This window comes from Osmerus eperlanus, chromosome 18 (genome assembly GCF_963692335.1).
Source record: "Osmerus eperlanus chromosome 18, fOsmEpe2.1, whole genome shotgun sequence".
Taxonomy (NCBI): Eukaryota; Metazoa; Chordata; class Actinopteri; order Osmeriformes; family Osmeridae; genus Osmerus; species Osmerus eperlanus.
The window spans coordinates 1,975,148-1,993,232 of NC_085035.1; the positions used below are offsets into that span (position 1 = coordinate 1,975,148).

The 18,085-nt window shown below is 48.6% G+C and overlaps 1 protein-coding gene across 2 annotated transcripts; it reads left to right on the forward strand.

The window, feature by feature from the left end:
• The first annotated feature begins 1,343 nt into the window (after positions 1–1,343).
• sppl3 (signal peptide peptidase 3) lies at positions 1,344–13,346 on the forward strand. Of its 2 annotated transcripts, none has more exons than XM_062484164.1 (11): positions 1,344–1,830; positions 6,446–6,523; positions 6,976–7,085; positions 7,332–7,451; positions 7,660–7,738; positions 8,630–8,742; positions 9,053–9,159; positions 9,782–9,945; positions 11,266–11,450; positions 11,712–11,821; positions 13,095–13,346. In XM_062484164.1, the coding sequence occupies exons 1-11, from the start codon at positions 1,805–1,807 to the stop codon at positions 13,164–13,166; spliced, it is 1,164 nt and encodes a 387-aa protein (XP_062340148.1). In that variant the 5' UTR covers positions 1,344–1,804; the 3' UTR covers positions 13,167–13,346. The 2 variants fall into 2 exon arrangements, with proteins under 2 accessions (XP_062340148.1, XP_062340149.1); XM_062484165.1 differs by having other exon boundaries at positions 6,976–7,067.
• Positions 13,347–18,085: the final 4,739 nt, after the last annotated feature.

An 18,085-nucleotide genomic window follows, 5' to 3' on the forward strand; every position in this document is an offset into this window, starting at 1 on the left:
CTTACATTCTTTTTTTCATTTAGAGGCCAATGTGTATTACAAATCACAAATTATGACACGGTGTATATCGTGTTGTAGTGTTGTTGCACTAAGGAGCATGTGTATAAGATAAGAACAAAGGTTTATTTGTTTGTGAAAATAACATGACTAACAGATGTGACATATTTACCCAGGTGCTCAAGCACCCCTAAATTTAATCTCAGTACCCCTAAAAATAATAATAATAAAAACATTGAATTATTATGAATTATTATCTTAAATAAGTGTTATTGCTCTAACGTAAGAGTTTGCAAACATGTCTGTCAGTGGCAAATGACAAACAATTACAGGTTCAAAGGGCTTTAAACAGGTTTAATATCCAGTGTCGTCATGCACCTTTAACATTGGTAGTCTGCCAGTAAAACCAAAGGAGAAGAAGTACGTAGTTAATTTCATGGCGCAGATTAAGAACACAAGTCACATTCTCATTGGGGGCTGAGCCCCCCTAAAGGTCTGATCCTAGAATCGCCCCTGCCCCAAATGTTTTAGAATCATGTTCAGGTGGGACCACACAATTCTTTCATGGAACCGATGAACCTTATGGGCTTCTATGGCCCCACTTTCTTAACCCCTCATTGGGATCCCTCACTGAATTGCTCCTCCCAAGGTTTCTTCCATTTTTTCTCCTCTAGTGAGTTTTTCTGGGAGTTTTTCCTTGTCTTCCTTGAGGGTTTAGGTTGGTTGAGGGGCAGTTCTACGTGAAGCCCTCTGCGACATTGCTTGTAAAAAGGGCTATAAAAAATACATTTGTATTTGATTTAACCAGAGGAGGCTTTGTGGAGGCTTGTGGTGCAGAAGGAAAACGCCAGATATCTTGTTGCTGTGTTGACTGAACAGATTGTGTGTAAGCTCTAAGAACAATTCCTTGCAGATTTTGGTAATCCCAAACTACTTGGAGAGGGGGAAAAGCTGATTTGACCCCCTCTAAACACTCTTCCCTCCTCGGGAGGAACATCTGAACGTGTCTTTATGTCGACAGGTACTAATTTGGAGGAATATTTAATTCTAAATGAATACTTCACAAAATAACAAGCATTGTCATTGGGTTATTGTATTTTCTATTCTATTAAGAGACATACCAAAAATGTAACTCGACGATAATGTGGATGTTGTACTGCCATTTTTTATTTTATTAGCTACATAAGGGGATTGACGTCTTGGAATTAATTCCTGAAAAGTTAATTGCATAGAACGACCGTCTATGCGTTAGCAATACTGCCAACTAGTGAGAAGCAATTGCAAGCATTTCCATTGCACTTCTTCAGTGCACTCACACGCTACTCTCTAGCAGGGGCGATTTTGCGCGTTCCCGTGACTCGCCATAGAAAACAAAGCTATCTGAACGGCTTCCATTACAGCGGAGGGTGCAGACTTCGAGAATATCCAAATAGAGGAAAATGCCACTGAATATGGATTTAGAGCGAGTGTAGCATCGTATGATACCGGGCCTGCAAGGGCTAGTGAGACGGCAGGACACTCGTAAAACTGACGAAATTATAGTTTTTTTCCTGGGTGTGCTTTGTCTTGAATTGCCTGGCCACCTAGCAGCAAACCATCATTGTAATTTCGATTGCAAGCAGTTCAGCTAGTGCTTGCTAGCTGATGACTGGGATATATCGCCATGTTGTTATCACATAGTGACTGTTGAAAAATACCAATCTTGAAGCAACGGCGGAAATTTTCTCCACCAGCACCCGCCGTTTTGCCACAGAAACCCGAATCTGTGCTACTGTCGCGGAACGCACTGACTGTTGTGATCGGCGACATGGCGGAGCAGGGCTACTCTGCTTGGTGAGTGCGCATAGGCATTACGCGACCTGGCTAACCTGTGTGATTTTATCGATACATGTAACGAAATGTGTTGCTGTTGACTCATTAAATACTTGTATGTTTTTGCAAACTTAAGCCCAATGGAATAACACCAAGCATTTAAGATGTCAAACCATTGTTATTAGCTACGCTACGTGCTCGAGCTGCTGCGAACATGCTAACGGGTTAGCTGCTACTAGCAAACTAGTAGTAGTAGCAGCTAGCATTAGTTAGCCTATTCCCCAATCTTGCCATTGAGAAAATTGTTAGCATTAGGCTAACAAGCCAAGCGGACATTGAAACCATGGGTGTATAAGCAGCTAGCAGAGGTTTGATTTAGACTATGATTATGTCAGTATACTGGCATATTTGTATTGGAGTTTTGACTTAAGCTACCGCACGTTTTTACCTATACCGTAGATAAGTAGCTAACTAGCAAGCTACGTTAATTTTTTTCTCTCTCCCAAAATCGATTACTTGATTACAGTAGCTGGATAACACCAGAGTTAGCTTGCTAATTGCACACAAACAAAGACCACATAGCTAGACATTGGCCAGCTAGGCTTCCTAACTCCTCGCTATAGCTAGCTAATATCTCCAATCGGTATCAGGATTTTTGCTAGCTGCATTTTATAGCAACCGTACAGCGGGGGGACGACATTTCTACAGTTAACTTAGTGAGATGAATGATTGGATCACGGCATTAGGGAAGTGAAATAGTTGTTATGATAGCTACTAGTTTCTAACTACTGCGCAGCTTGCTAACCCTTCAGCTTACTACAGTACAGTAGCAAGCCGCAACTTGCACACTCAGGCAAGAATAAAAAGCCTGCTGTCTGACAAATATAAAGGCCTATTTTTGCTTATGATACACAAGCAAGCTGGCAAAATTGCGTTATTGACCCATACTTCCACACCATCTAGACAAGTTATTCCACATCATCAGCAGTACAGTATGGCATTGTTTTTACGTATTTATTTTTTACACCATTAATGCCACAAAACGTCCAGCAAGATATTCATCAGTCCCTTTTTTTCAATCATTAGTTGAGTTTTTTTTTTTATACTGGATATATGGCAGGTAGCAAGAGTATAGGTTTAGTCTTCAATATAAAATATTTCTAGCTATGGATATAAAGTGACTCTTTTTAAGATACCACAACTTACTTCTTACATGGCCAGTTAATTTTGGACTTCCCCCTATCAGGGAAGAGTAACGTTTTTTTTAATGTTTAAAAAAAAACGAGCTTGGACAACATCCAAACATGTATGGTTCAGTTTAACCAGCAGGAGACCTGCTTAAATCAAATATGGATCTACAATAAATAATTTTCAGGGAATCAGCTAATCTAGCTGAATGCCACTTGTTCCTGTGTAGATGTGGGTTGATGGGCTTGTATTTGGAAATCAGCTTCACTTCTATGTAGCTGACCAATAGCCTAGAATATTCAAGTTCATATAAGTCTTGTCTGTTCTTAAGTATACTGGTTGACCTTAACAGAGGCAACATTTAAAAACCAAACCGTTTTTATGGGTGGTCTATGTAGTGGTCCGTTGTTCAGGCATGCAAATTGTTGGCTTGATGAGGGATGGCATTGGAATAGTTTATTGAAACGTTGTCCCTCAATAGACAAGGAAGTCTCATGGCACTTTGGGCTGCAATCCAGCCCTCAACAGTCCAGAATTGTATTTTGTTTTTAAATGTTCTATTGACTTATCGCACCCATGTTCTGTAGCCTGATGTGGACAGAATTCTGAGCGACCGGTTTAGCAGTTGAATATGGAATAGCACACAGCCTTTCTGTCAGACGTGTTGACTGTGCCTTAGTGGAACGGCTTCACTTCAGCCTGTTCAAGCATTTGAGAGCCAGGCCTGACAGTCACTTCCAAGTCGTAGAGACGTCATTCCTAGAGAATCGTTTTTCTTTGTCAATGCAGCCTGCAACTAGCCTGTTCAAACGGCAATGAACTGTTGTAATCCTCCGCTCGTAACCTGAAAATATACGCTGCGTTATCATTCAGATGCTACACGAGTCAAACTGCTTTTCTAAATACTTTCAAGGGGGTCTATCCTACAGTATTTATTTCCCCGCAAACATGGGGAACCTCTGCTTTTACGTTAATACATTACAATTTAACATTGTTCGAAGACTGACTCTGCCTTAAGAAGTATGTTATCCGACCAGCCATAGACATAAAACGGGGCGAGTCTGTATGGCAGCTTTTACGACATGTCTGTAGGGCACAGTTAGGAAGTGTACCATCGCTCCGGTGTCCCGTTTCCCCCAACAGATGACACGATATCCTGCCCATATTCCAAGAGCTCCCGCAGTCTTTCCTGCATGGCTGAATAAAACAAAGCGACAGGAGTCCTACTTGCTGATGTTGAGACCTGCATTTGTTCCGGTGTCGTGAGGGAGGGGGGGGGGGGGGGTAGTGGTATCCAGATGAGCTTTACTTTCTAAGACCTGTCGGCCTTTGCTGTGTCACTTTCTCTACACCTCCTGGCACGGCATCCGTCACTTCGACAGACACGAAGGCCAGGACGCCGTCACCGCAGCTCTCCGGTGGGCTACACGCGTGCAACGTTTCACTCCGAAAGAGAAACTGGCGTCGAGAGAGCAGCCCCTGGCCCTGACAGTGGTGATGCGGGCCGCGCGAGACTTCCTGTTTCTCTGCCCCCCCCCCCACCCAAAAGCAGGGGGGTCAGATGGCTGAGCGGTTAAGGAATTGGGCTATTAATCAGAAGGTTGCCGGTTCGATTCCCGGCCGTGCAAAAAATACGTTGTGTCCTTGGGCAAGGCACTTCACCCTACTTGCCTCGGGGGGAATGTCCCTGTACTTACTGTAAGTCGCTCTGGATAAGAGCATCTACTGAATGACTAAATGTAAATGTAATGCCTCCAAAAGCAGCATCTGTGCATCTCCTGACCGTGGAGTGTATAATCTGGGCAGCTGAAGAGGGGCCGGAAGTGGAGCTTGCTAACGCCAGCGCCACGGGGTGCGTCCTGATGAGCGAGACCCTATTTTTCAGGGGGAGGTCTTCTTAATCCCAGAACACATCCCACGCCCCTGGACGGGGGTGGAGGGTGCTCTGACGACCTGGAACAGAGGTCACGCGTGCACCTCTCTGCTGAAGACACAGCGCCCTGCGCCCCTTACACCTGCACCATGGCCCGTGTTATAACAGCCTTTGAAATCCTATCAAGGGGCATTCTTTTGAGCTTATTTTCTTTTGGGGCTTCTTTTCGAGGTTTCTTCCTAGCCCTACTGAACTGGGGAGGATGTCAAACACACTGTCATCCACCACAGTTTAATCAGGATGCACTTTAAAGTTGCGATTGTTTTCGTTTAATATCTGTGTTTTTGTTGTATGGTGTGAGTAGACTACTGCCCTGTTGTCTTTAGCTGTGTAACAAACCTCTCCAGAAGAGTTTCATATTAGGTCTAAGTCTTTATGTCCCATGCCTTCAACATAAACAACACGTCTAAGATTTCATTAAAGACTGTTGCTATTATACTATTATAGCCTGTGTGTGTGTGTGTGTGTGTGTGTGTGTGATCGCGTGTGCATGAGAGATGGTGTGTGTATATGAGAGTGCGCGTGTGTGTGTTTGTATGAGAGACGGTATGTGCGTGCGGGCTTGCATGTGTGTGTGTGTGTGTGATGGTGTATGAGAGAGTGTGTGAGAGTGTGTGTGTGTGTGTGTGTGTGTATGATGGTGTGTAGGCTAGTTACGGCACAGGCAGCATCTGTTGGGGAGCAGCAGTAGTAGTAGGACCAGGCTGGTCTGTTAGACGGGGTTAAGGCAGCAGATTAGTGGGTTTAACATTTTAACTCCATTAAAAACAGCTCCGAGACCAGCGCAGACACTGCAGGCTGCCTTCCTTCCTGTCAGTCGCTAACTCTACTCCCACAGAACCCTCCGGTTTCCTGCGTCACTTGCTACCTTACAACAACTGAAACAATATTCCAGCATTTCTAATATGGCTCGTATTGTTTTTTTGGGGCGGTGGGGGGGTGGTGTGTGGCTAGATAAAATTCTAGGTTCCTCTCTGATGGCTGTTTCTTATTTCAATCAGTGGTGGGGTTGTGGTGTCTGGCTCTCTCTGTCTCTCTCTCCTCTCTCTTTCTCCTCTGTTCCTCTCTCCTCTCTGTCTCTCTCCTCTCTCTTTCTCCTCTGTGTCTCTCTCCTCTCTGTCTCTCTCTCCTCTGTTTCTCTGTGTCTCTCTCCTCTCTGTCTCTCTCCTCTTTTTTTCTGTGTCTCTCTTTATCTCCCCCTGTCCCTCTTCTTCTCTCTAGTAGAAGGTTTGTTAGGGGGGGAGGGGAGTTGGCTGGTACACAACACTTTTATTAGTCAAGTTGACCCATTCCTCTCTGTCTGTGTCTCTCTCTGTTTCTCTCTCTCTCTCTCTCTCTCTCGGTTTCTCTGCCTCTGTCTCTCTCTCTGTCTCTCTCTCTGCCTCTGTCTCTCTCTCGGTTTCTCTCTCTGTCTCTCTCTATCTCCTGGTACACAACACGTTTTTATGAGAGTCAAATGAAAGACCTGACCGGTTCCTGTCTCTGTGTGTCTCTCTCCTAACTTCCTGTGTTCAGGGCATACTCCCTCGTCGACTCCAGCCAGGTGTCCACCTTCCTCATCTCCATCCTCCTCATCGTGTACGGTAGCTTCAGGTGAGTGAGCGCTGCTGCGCCGCAGTCACACCTGGCTCACACCTGGCTCACACCTGGCTCACACCTGGCTCACACCTGGCTCACGCCAGCCTTCGATCCTGCGGCCTCGGTTTGCGACCACGCACGGAACACGTGTAGAAAACGTCAAAGGCCGGTGTCTTACCGAAAGTGTGTCCCTTCTTTATCTCTCCCTCTGTCGCTCTCTCTCTCTCTCTCTCTCTCTCTCTCTCTCTCTCTCTCTCTCTCTCTCTCTCTCTCTCTCTCTCTCTCTCTCTCTCTCTCTCTCTCTCTCTCTCTCTCTCTCTCTCTCTCTCTCTCTCTCTCTCTCTCTCTCTCTCTCTCTCTCTCTCTCTCTGTCCTCTCTCTTTATCACTGTCCTCCCTCTACCTCTCTCTGTCCGCCCTCCTCTCTCTCCCCCTCTCTGTCCTCTCCCCCCCTCTCTCTCTGAGCAGGTCCTTAAATATGGACTGTGAGAACCAGGAGAAGGATAAAGATGGGAACCCGACAGCGCCCGGGGTGTTCAATAACGGCAACACGAACAACAGTGAGTCTCACATCTTTGGTGAGACATGAGACATACAGAGAACGTGTGTTGTCCTTTCTTTCGTCTTTTTTTTTTGTCTTTTTTTGTAGCGTTATCATTCTGTGTACGTGTTCTTCCTGGGTTGGTTGTGTTACTGGGTGTATGCGCGTGTTTGAGTGGGTATGGGTGTGTGTGAGTATGGGTATGGGTGTGTGTGTGTTTCACATTTCGACACATGCATGTGTAGTTTGAGCCTTCTCACTTGTGCGTGCGTCTCCTCTGTAGGTATTCAGACCATCGACTCTACACAGGCTCTTTTCCTGCCCATAGGAGCCTCGGTCTCTCTCCTCGTCATGTTCTTCTTCTTCGACTCTGTCCAGGTGGTCTTCACCATCTGCACTGCAGGTAACCCCTTGCTCACACACACACACACAAAGTCTGACTCACTTGCGTGCATTAAGGGATTCACAGTTGGTTAGTGAAGCAGTTCTGTTATCTGGTGTATGTTATCTGTAGTTGTGATGTAGTCAGGGCTGTGGGGAAGACCACAGTGTGATAGTTGTGGTTTCTCATCTTTCTGCTACCTCTCTCCCTGCCCGCTGTTCCCTCACAGTTCTCGCCACGATTGCGTTTGCGTTCCTCCTTTTGCCGATGTGCCAGTACCTCACCAGACCGTGTTCCCCACAGAACAAGTGAGTCCTCTTCCTGGGATCCCATACTCTTTTCTCGATCTCTCGATCTCTCTTTCTTTATCTATCTCCCCCCTGTTCCTCTCTCTTTGCTCTGTCTCTTTCTTGTTCTCTTGCTCTCTTTCATTCTCTCAATCCTCCTCTTTCATTCCTTCCTTCCTTCTTTCTACCTCTCTCTTTCCACCTCACATTGTACACCCTCTCCTTCTCATGTCCACGTGACATCTGCATAATGCCGTGTTAATCAATGTGTGAGAGCCTATCTGTCGGAACTTTTGCGGCAAACACAGCAGAATCCCGATAACGATTCGGCGGGCACATATTCAAATGACCTTTCGTAGAACGTTCTGGCACACGAGGGAATCGGCGGCTCGCTTTCCCCTCGTGCCCCGACGGCACACCGCGAGAACGTTTGCCGGCGTTGCGCGGGCCGACGTGCTGACGTCATACCAGTCCCCCGCCCCTCAGTATTCCGTCGAGTGTTCCTTTTTGTTCTTTGGCAAACACGCGGGCGTTTAGTCATCGATCCCTCGGCTGATCAACATTCTTGCCGGCGGACGAGCGCACCGTGGTATCGAGCCGGGCGGACTAGGCTGCAGGCAGGGCCCTGTTCGGGAGGCGGTATTGACTGGTCCGTGAGGAGGGGGGGAATGTTGCGTGAGATGTTGTTGTGAAGGGAGTCAGATGGCTGAGCGGTTAGGGAATCGGGGTGTTAATCAGAAGGTTGCTGGTTCGATTCCCTTGTCGTGTGCAAAATGACGTTGTGTCCGTGGGCAAGGCACTTCCCCCTACTTGCCTCGGGGGGGAATGTCCCCTGTACGTACTGTAAGTCGCTCTGGATAAGAGCGTCTGCTAAATGTAGATGTGAAGCCCTGGTTCTCTCTCCTCCTCCAGGATCTCCTTCGGTTGCTGCGGGCGCTTCACCCTGGCCGAGCTGCTCTCCTTCTCTCTGTCCGTCCTGCTGGTACTCATCTGGGTGCTCACCGGACACTGGCTGCTCATGGACGGTGTGTGTGTGTGTGCGCGCCCTCCTGCTTGTGTGTCTGTGTCTGTCATGAGGGTGTGTGTGCCCGTCTGTGTCTCCATGTGTATCTGTGGTGTGTGTGTGTGTGTGTGTGTGCCTGCGTGTGTCTCCGTGTGTGTATTTGTCCTGTATGTATGTCTGTTCATCACTGTGTGTGTGTGAGTCCGAATGCGTGTCTCCGTGCGTGCGAAAGCATCAGCGACCCCCCCCCCCCCCCCCCCCCCCCATTTGACAGGTGTACAGGTGACGTGTGTGCGCCTGCCCCTCCCGTCCTAACCTCTGTGCCCTCTCAGCTCTCGCCATGGGGCTCTGCGTGGCCATGATCGCCTTCGTGCGCCTGCCCAGCCTCAAGGTGTCCTGCCTGCTGCTGTCTGGACTCCTCATCTATGACGTCTTCTGGGTAAGACGCACCCTCCCTCTCCGCCCAGACGCCTCAGAGCCGACACACACGCACATCACCGCGTCCTGGGGCACGGCAAACCGCAAGTGTGTGTTCGCTCGCCACTGTCCGGGCCCCTCAGGTTAATTGAGGTGGACAGAGTTCCAGAACAGCGGTTACTGCCTGGCGCTGATAAGATGTGTCCTTTCTGTGGCGGTTGGACAGCAGAACTTTGATGTAATTATAATTACGTTTCGCAGGAATGGGTAGCGCGTCAGGCCTTCGTTGGGCATGTGTGTTCATGCAGTACTAATGAAAAAGATCCATATAAAGTCACGACTGCCTAGAATAGAAAATCAACATAATCTACCCGCAGTGTCAGGAAGTGTGTAGTTTGTTTAGTTTTGTTTGTTTAGTTTTGTTTGCTGAAGGTTGTGGGAAAGTTAGCTTGTTAGTTCCCTCAGGTTCGTGAGATGCTAGTAGCTACCTGTTTGGATTCTCTGACTAGACTAGTCTAGCTGACAATTAATTATAAACAAAAATAAAAACGTTTAGTAGCTCTTTTTGTTTTGTCAAGTTAACACTGAAAGTTTGCTAGTGGCTAGGCTAGGCTAACCCCCTGCTGTGTGTTTCTTCCTTGCAGGTGTTTTTCTCAGCCTACATCTTCAACAGTAACGTGATGGTAAAGGTCGCCACCCAGCCAGCAGACAACCCCTTGGACGTCCTGTCCAGGAAGCTGCACCTGGGCCCTGGCATGGGCCGTGACGTGCCCCGCCTCTCCCTGCCCGGCAAGCTGGTCTTCCCCAGGTACACTGCCCAGGGTGTGGGGCAGGGCCCTGTCTATATTTAACCTCTTATCCATGAAAATCTTGTTCCGCTTGATCACACGAGCGGGGGAAATCTGAGCTTGTTCTTCCTCTTTCCTTCTCCTGCTGCCCCCCCGCCCCCGTCCCCGTCCTGTGTTTCCTGCCCCCTGCTGTGATCCACCCCACGCTGCCTGAGCTCCAGGTCCTTCCTGTCTCGCCGGCTACTTTCTCCCCTTTCACCCCTCCATGTTCTTTCTCGGCTGCTTCTCACGCCACCTCCCCATATCCTCATTTTCTCTGCTGGATCTCATCCCTCTCTCATCCCTCTATCCCTACTACCCATATCCTCTTTTCTTCAATGGTTCTCATCCCTCTCTCCCCACATCCTCTTTCCTCTGCTGGATCTCATCCCTCTCGCTCATCCCTTCTCTCTCATACCTCTCTCTCTCATCCCTCTCTCTCATTCCTCTCTCTCATCCCTCTCTCCCCATATCCTCATTTTCTCTGCTGGATCTCATCCCTCTCTCGTCCCTCTATCCCTACTACCCATATCCTCTTTTCTTCAATGGTTCTCATCCCTCTCTCCCCACATCCTCTTTCCTCTGCTGGATCTCATCCCTCTCGCTCATCCCTTCTCTCTCATACCTCTCTCTCTCATCCCTCTCTCTCATACCTCTCTCTCATCCCTCTCTCTCATTCCTCTCTCTCATCCCTCTCTCCCCACATCCTCTTTCCTCTGCTGGATCTCGTCCCTCTCTCTCGTCCCTCTCTCTCGTCCCTCTCTGTCATCCCTCTCTCTCATCCCTCTCTCTCGTCCCTCTCTCTCATCCCTCTCGCTCATCCCTTCTCTCTCATACCTCTCTCTCTCATCCCTCTCTCTCATTCCTCTCTCTCATCCCTCTCTCCCCATATCCTCATTTTCTCTGCTGGATCTCATCCCTCTCTCGTCCCTCTATCCCTACTACCCATGTCCTCTTTTCTTCAATGGTTCTCATCCCTCTCTCCCCACATCCTCTTTCCTCTGCTGGATCTCATCCCTCTCGCTCATCCCTTCTCTCTCATACCTCTCTCTCTCATCCCTCTCTCTCATACCTCTCTCTCATCCCTCTCTCTCATTCCTCTCTCTCATCCCTCTCTCCCCACATCCTCTTTCCTCTGCTGGATCTCGTCCCTCTCTCTCGTCCCTCTCTGTCATCCCTCTCTCTCATCCCTCTCTCTCGTCCCTCTCTCTCATCCCTCTCTCTCATCCCTCTCTCTCATCCCTCTCTCTCATCCCTCTCTCATCCCTCTCTCATCTCTCTCTCTCTCTTTACGTGTGCAGTTCCACAGGCAGCCACTTCTCCATGCTGGGGATCGGAGACATCGTCATGCCCGGCCTGCTGCTGTGCTTCGTGCTGCGGTACGACAACTACAAGAAGCAGGCCAGCGGGGAGGCGACCGGCCCCGGGCCAGGACGCATGCAGAGAGTCTCCTACTTCCACTGCACCCTCATCGGATACTTTGTGGGTAAGCACCGCTCTGGAGGGGAGGAGTGGAGGTTTGATAGGGAGGGAAAACAATCTCTGGGGCTCGGGACTCGGCCTAACTTCAGCCCCTAGAGGGAGATGCTGAGTTAGTAAATGATTCTCTCAAGTTGAAGGAGTTCTGTTTGTTATCACTGGTGAACAGGCCTGTTCTTCTGTGGTAGCACAGTCTGGTACAGCGTAAGTGTGTCAGTCTGTGTGTGTGTGTGTGTGTGACCAGTCTCCTGTCTCTCTCCGTGTGCAGGTCTGCTGACGGCTACAGTAGCGTCCAGGATCCACCGTGCGGCCCAGCCTGCCCTCCTCTACCTGGTGCCCTTCACCCTGCTGCCACTGCTCACCATGGCCTACCTGAAGGTACCCGCCGCTAGCCTACTGTTAGCCCCGCAGCCCACCCGCTAGCCTACTATTAGCCCCACAGCCAGCCCACCTGCAAGCCTACTATTCTACTGTTAGCCCCACAGCCAGCCCACCTGCTAGCCTACTGTTAGCCACACAGCCAGCCCACCTGCTAGCCTACTGTTAGCCCCACAGCCAGCCCACCCACTAGCCTACTGTTAGCCCCACCGCCAGCCCATCTGCTAGCCTACTGTTAGCCACACAGCCAGCCCACCCGCTAGCCTACTGTTAGCCCCACAGCCAGCCCATCTGCTAGCCTACTGTCAGCCCCACAGCCAGCCCACCTGCTAGCTTACTGTTAGCCCCACAGCCAGCCCACCCGCTAGCCTACTGTTAGCCCCACCGCCAGCCCATCTGCTAGCCTACTGTTATCCCCACAGCCAGCCCACCCGCTAGCCTACTGTTAGCCCAGCAGCCAGCCCACCTGCTAGCCTTCTGTTAGCCCCACAGCCAGCCCACCTGCTAGCCTACTGTTAGCCCCACAGCCAGCCCACCCGCTAGCCTACTGTTAGCCCAGCAGCCAGCCCACCTGCTAGCCTACTGTTAGCCCCACAGCCAGCCCACCTGCTAGCCTACTGTTAGCCCCACAGCCAGCCCACCTGCTAGCCTACTGTTATCCCCACAGCCAGCCCACCCGCTAGCCTACTGTTAGCCCAGCAACCAGCCTACTGTTAGCCCCACAGCCAGCCCACCTGCTAGCCTACTGTTAGCCCCACAGCCAGCCCACCTGCTAGCCTACTGTTATCCCCACAGCCAGCCCACCCGCTAGCCTACTGTTAGCCCCACAGCCAGCCCATCTGCTAGCCTACTGTTAGCCCCACAGCCAGCCCACCCGCTAGCCTACTGTTAGCCCCACAGCCAGCCCACCCGCTAGCCTACTGTTAGCCCCACAGCCAGCCCATCTGCTAGCCTACTGTTAGACCCACAGCCAGCCCACCTGCTAGCCTACTGTTAGCCCCACAGCCAGCCCATCTGCAAGCCTACTGTTAGCCCCACAGCCAGCCCACCCGCTAGCCTACTGTTAGCCCCACAGCCAGCCCATCTGCTAGCCTACTGTTAGACCCACAGCCAGCCCACCTGCTAGCCTACTGTTAGCCCCACAGCCAGCCCATCTGCTAGCCTACTGTTAGCCCCACGGCCAGCCCACCTTCTGGCCCACTGATTAGGAATTTAAATGGGACCAAGTCCCCACAAGAATAGCAATTCGAACGTGTGTGTGTGCTCTGTACAGGGCGACCTGCGGCGTATGTGGTCAGAGCCTTTCCACACCAAGGCCACCAGTTCCCGCTTCCTGGAGGTATGATGCACCCTGGGATACGCAGCCAGCGCTGGGAGGACCAGGGAGCCCCACCCCTGGACGGAGGAGAGAGAGGGACGCTGAAGAGAGGCCAAGTTCTCCTCATCCCTTGTTCACACGTCATCCAACCATCCTCCATGCAGCCCACAGACGGGCTCCAAGTCTGTGGGCCTCATTGCCAGATACGGCTCCCGCCTGTTGCCTGATCTCTCTCTCTCTTTCTCTCGCTAACATCTTGTTACATTTTCTTTTCCTCCCTTCTCTCCCTCCTCTTTTTCCATATCTGCAACCCGGGTTCATCCTCACCCCCCTGGATATCTCTCCCTTTTTATCCTCTCTCTCTTTCACCAACTCGCTCTCTCTCTCTCTTTCACTCTTATCATCACTCCCATTCTCCCTTTTCCTTATGGCCCATTCCATTTTTTTCAAGGCCTCTTCCTCTCTTTCCTCTGTCTTCTGCCCCCGCCCCTCCTCCCTCTGTCAATCTGCCCTTCTTTCTCTTTATCTGTTTTCGCCTGGACTCCAAGGCTCCAGCCTTTGACCTCCTCCATCACTGACTTATGGTTGTGAGTCGTCTTTCGACTGGTTCCTTGTTTTTAGCGTCGTCATCAGTATGGTTCTTGCTTCTTCTCGAGTGGGGGTCACAAAACGAAGTGTGGGGGAGGCTCCGCCCACTTGATCTCTCCCGGCAGAACTGTGACATCAGCGGCACAGGAAGCGGCGGTCAGCTGGGACAGGGGGAACCGCTCCCCCGTCTCTCTTCCTCCATCGTTACCTTGGTAACCCCCCCCCCCCTACACCCCAACCCCTCAATCTCGTCCCCCCCATACACCCCCGGCCCCATCCCATACACCCCAGGGCCCCACCATCATTGCTGCCCCTTCACAGATACATGTATTTTATTTAGAAAGAAGATTTTATTCTTGACATATACAGAAAGGTTGCATTATAAATTGTGAATGTGCCCCTGGTGTTTGAAGGTGACGCACATCTCCTTGTATATATGTGTACACATGCATCATTCGTTTTGTGTGTGTGAGATTGAGAGACAGTTGAGAGTTTGTGTGTGTGTGTGTGTGTGTGTGTGTGAGTGTGAGCGAGCGAGCAAAATAAATGGTCAAGTTATTTCCAATTACAATTTTAGAACCCGAAGAAAACCTTGACTATTAGAAGTTGTGGATTGAAATGATGCTGAGGGTTGATGGGACATGCAGTTTTTTTTGTACTGGTCTTAGACTTGTAGTCCTATTCTGAATGGTCTGTCGCCCAGGGAACATTATTACAATATATTCTACCCACGAGTGACAGAATGAACTTTGGGAAAACCCACAAGACCATGGCATGTGCCATGTCTTTACTTAAAGGGGGGAGGGGTGTGTGTGTGTGTGTGATTGCATTAGTTTGTGTAAGTGAATGTGTGGATGCCTGGTCAAATTACCTTTATAAAGCCTGTTTGGATCTAGTTGAGAAGATCTATGTCCTTTTACAGGACTTTAATAATGGATTGTAATCAGTGGGTCCTTGGTAAATGAACTAGCCCACCACCGGTCGTGTTCCAGTGAAGTTCCGATAGTTGTTACTATTCTTTTGGATCATCACATTCCTCCCACACAATTTTGTGGTGCTCGTCATTAGACCATAGCTCAAACGATACTGGAATTAGTGTGTTTGTGTTATACACGCGTGATGGAGGGAGAGAGACTTATGGAAAATGCAATTTGCAAAAGTGTTTTTTTTTTTTTTTGCATTTGCCCTTTATTTTATTTTAGTTAAAAGGTTTTTTTGTGTGTTTTTATTTTTATATGTACGTCCTTTGGGCCTTGCATGTCAAGTTTACCGTGTGTGTCATTCCCGTGACTGCATCAACAGGGCAACTGCAGCTTAGAGGCCCTGCCGCCCCTAATCAAACCACCAGGCCTGTGAGAGAGGCCACACAGAGACAGGAAGCCTGAAGGATATAGGCCAGTGTGGGAAGGGTCTGAACCCCACACCTCGGACCATCTCTGACCCACGACCCTGGTGGTGCGCAGGGGGGGGGCGTACGCCCTAGGCGTTGCGTCACCTGGACTCCGTAGCCGTGAGATTGACGGCCAAAAACTTCATGGACCTCACAACCACAACCCTCTCCCTCCTTCACTCACACACACACACCCTGAATACCTGACCCTCTGCCACTATGGACTTGGTGGGGGGAAAAAAGTTAATGACTATCATGGTAAGAACAATTGAAGAAAAAAAATATATGAAAAAAAAAAAACAACAAAAAAAAACACGTTTTAATTTTTTGAACAATTTCTTTCTTTGGATCCCGTTTGTATATATTTTTTTTCTTTCTTAGTGCCGTAGAATTAGGTTTCCCCTTCCCCATTTTATACTTTTCTTTCCACCTCTTGTCCCATTAAGCAGAGGGACCTATCTCTGCTGGTGGTTGACGTTACAGCTGAATGGATTCTGTATAAAAAGTTGAGTAAATAAATTAAGAACTGTGTAGTGAACTGTGGATCCTGAAGAGCTGAGTCTAAAACAATGTTGGTCCCCTTTTAACCTTGTTCCCCTTCCTAGACCCGTTCAGTCAGGATTCTACTGTAAATAAACATGACTCTAACTGTACCTATCTGGAGTCTGTCTTTTCTCCCTGCCTCATAGTTCCACAATATACAGGACTGTACATGTGGCAGCGTAGCACATTATTCTTAGCTGGCACAGCAGGGACAATCTACTACAGGTGAACAAGTGTAAATTATTAATACTTGTCCCATGTTTTTTAAGTAGTGTTTGTGAGAACGGTATTACACTGCATTGTTTTAGTTAGAAGGAACGTTGGCTCCTCTTAATTGATTTGATAGTGATTCTTGTTGGGGTTTTTTTTTTTGTGCTCTGGCGCGTACGGTTTTAGGCTACAGTTTGCTGTACAGACCTGATGTGACTACGTTCCAGTAGAGAAAATTAGGCGTAAGTGATATCTCCATTTTACTGTGATGATGCTGGCTGCGTAATTAAGAATGACCACTGGGTGGCGACACAGTCTAAGTCAGGGGAACACCGTCGACTGTTCTTCAAATCTCGGCTGTGCTGCACAGCAGGTGTTGAGAATGCAGAATATTTTAACTGGTCTGGGCCGCCGCAGCCTGTTTATGATATAATTTCATCCGTTACGGGAGTCAGATATTTATGGTGAGGCAAGATTTGGGAACTGTAGCAGAGATGTCTTCAACCTGTTCAGGTGTTGATGAGGCCATGGTATGGGCTGGTTCCACTGTGATGTGCAATAAGGCGAGGCTCTTTTAAAAGCAAGTTCCTCTCTGCGCCACTGTGTGACCACTGTAGATTCCAATATCTATCGTAGATCATCTATTGATTTGTCAGGAAACTGATCAGGAAGATTGCTCGTTGCAGTGGACGGCGCAAATAGACTTTTTAAAAAGACAGCAAGTCTATGTGAACAGGAAATGTTTACAGCACAAACCCAGCCACCCGCTAATACCTAGGCTACAACTCAAACTGCAGGATCACAGAGAAAATATGTCTCTAAAACAACAGTAGCCTAAATGTTCACTTTCCAAAAAAGACCTCTGTACAGTAGAGGCTACCATAACTGTCCTGAGAGACGTAACAAGAGTCAGCCATGTACTGTCATGAAACACCACGCTAGTCTGTTGAACAGAATGGCACAGGTAGCTCATTCTCCACAGCGTGTAAAGAGGATGTTTTGCGTCCGTGTTTGCCACGTCTAGATCTCTGACTTCTCAATCAGAAACTCGCCTCCACAGCAAAAGGAGGGATGGAATCCGTTGCCATGGAGGAGCCTTTTCTAGCTTCGGTGGGAAAATGGCTGCCTCGTTGTCGCCCCAAATTTGCTGAGTCAGGGATTTACAAAGACCACACTATGAAAGGCTATCCGTGCAGAGTGGCATTGCAAGACTAAAACGCCGAGTTCCTTTTTCAGGGGTTAAGTTAAGAGTGCGTTAGTGTCGTTTGTAAACGTGTTTATAAACTAGACTTTTGTCGTTGTTGCATGGGCCTATACAGAACGGATATGGATTGGTGATGTAATCCACACGTCCACACACAAAAACAGAGTTTGTCAAAAACACTCTATTATTAAGTCGTTCTCAGGTTTGGCAATGAAACAAGATTTTACATATTTGAGTGTTTTTTTTAAATTTATCTGTAAAGCATTGGTTCCTTTGTTTGTCATACAAAAAGATTATGTTGTAACAAATAGCCTAGCTGTCTACAAACCAATGATCTCATACTTCTCTTAACCTGTATGTAACACCTTTAGCCTATGTAAAGTCTGTGTACGTTTTGTAAAATAGAAAATATGACTTTACTGTTGTTAACCCGTCAGTTGCTGAGAGCATGTAGCCTATAGGTTATCTAGCTGGATAACAGACCGACCAGGGTGGGAAATGGAGAGTTTGGCAGGGCGCGGGGAACAGGCTTCCAGCTCCCTGGGGGTAGGGCAGGGTCAGTCAGGTCAGGGCAGAAAGAGAGGAAGAAAGAGAGAGGCAGAGGGGATGTTGGGGGATGTCGAGTTTCCACCCCTCAGGTCTCTCTGCTCCTCTGAGGTGACCAGGAGATTCCACCAGGACCATGGGGATTGTGGCACATTTTCTGGATGACGACGCTGGAATGCAGGGATCTTCCTTAGATCTCTCTCTCTCAGTTTGCTCCTGAGAGTAGCCTACAGCTCGCAGGTGGCAAGGCAAGTCAATTATTATTGTATTTTTTTAAAGATGAAATTTGATAAGGGCTTGCGGGACATTTTTGTTGTTGCTGGTGAAATCGCAGAACTAAACGGTGTCTCCGGGATCGACAAACATCCTTTTGATTACACACCATGAACACCTATAGGGTATGTCAAGGATTTCACACCCTTATCTTTGTTTGATCGGATAAGTGTGTTTATCCATGTGATGCAG

Coding starts and splice junctions, on each gene's coding strand:
- sppl3 (XM_062484164.1), top strand. CDS start 1,805: ATGGCGGAGCAGGGCTACTCTGCTTG. Junction 1,831..6,445: donor GAGCAGGGCTACTCTGCTTG/GTGAGTGCGCAT, acceptor TCCTGTGTTCAG/GGCATACTCCCTCGTCGACT. Junction 8,743..9,052: donor ACACTGGCTGCTCATGGACG/GTGTGTGTGTGT, acceptor GTGCCCTCTCAG/CTCTCGCCATGGGGCTCTGC.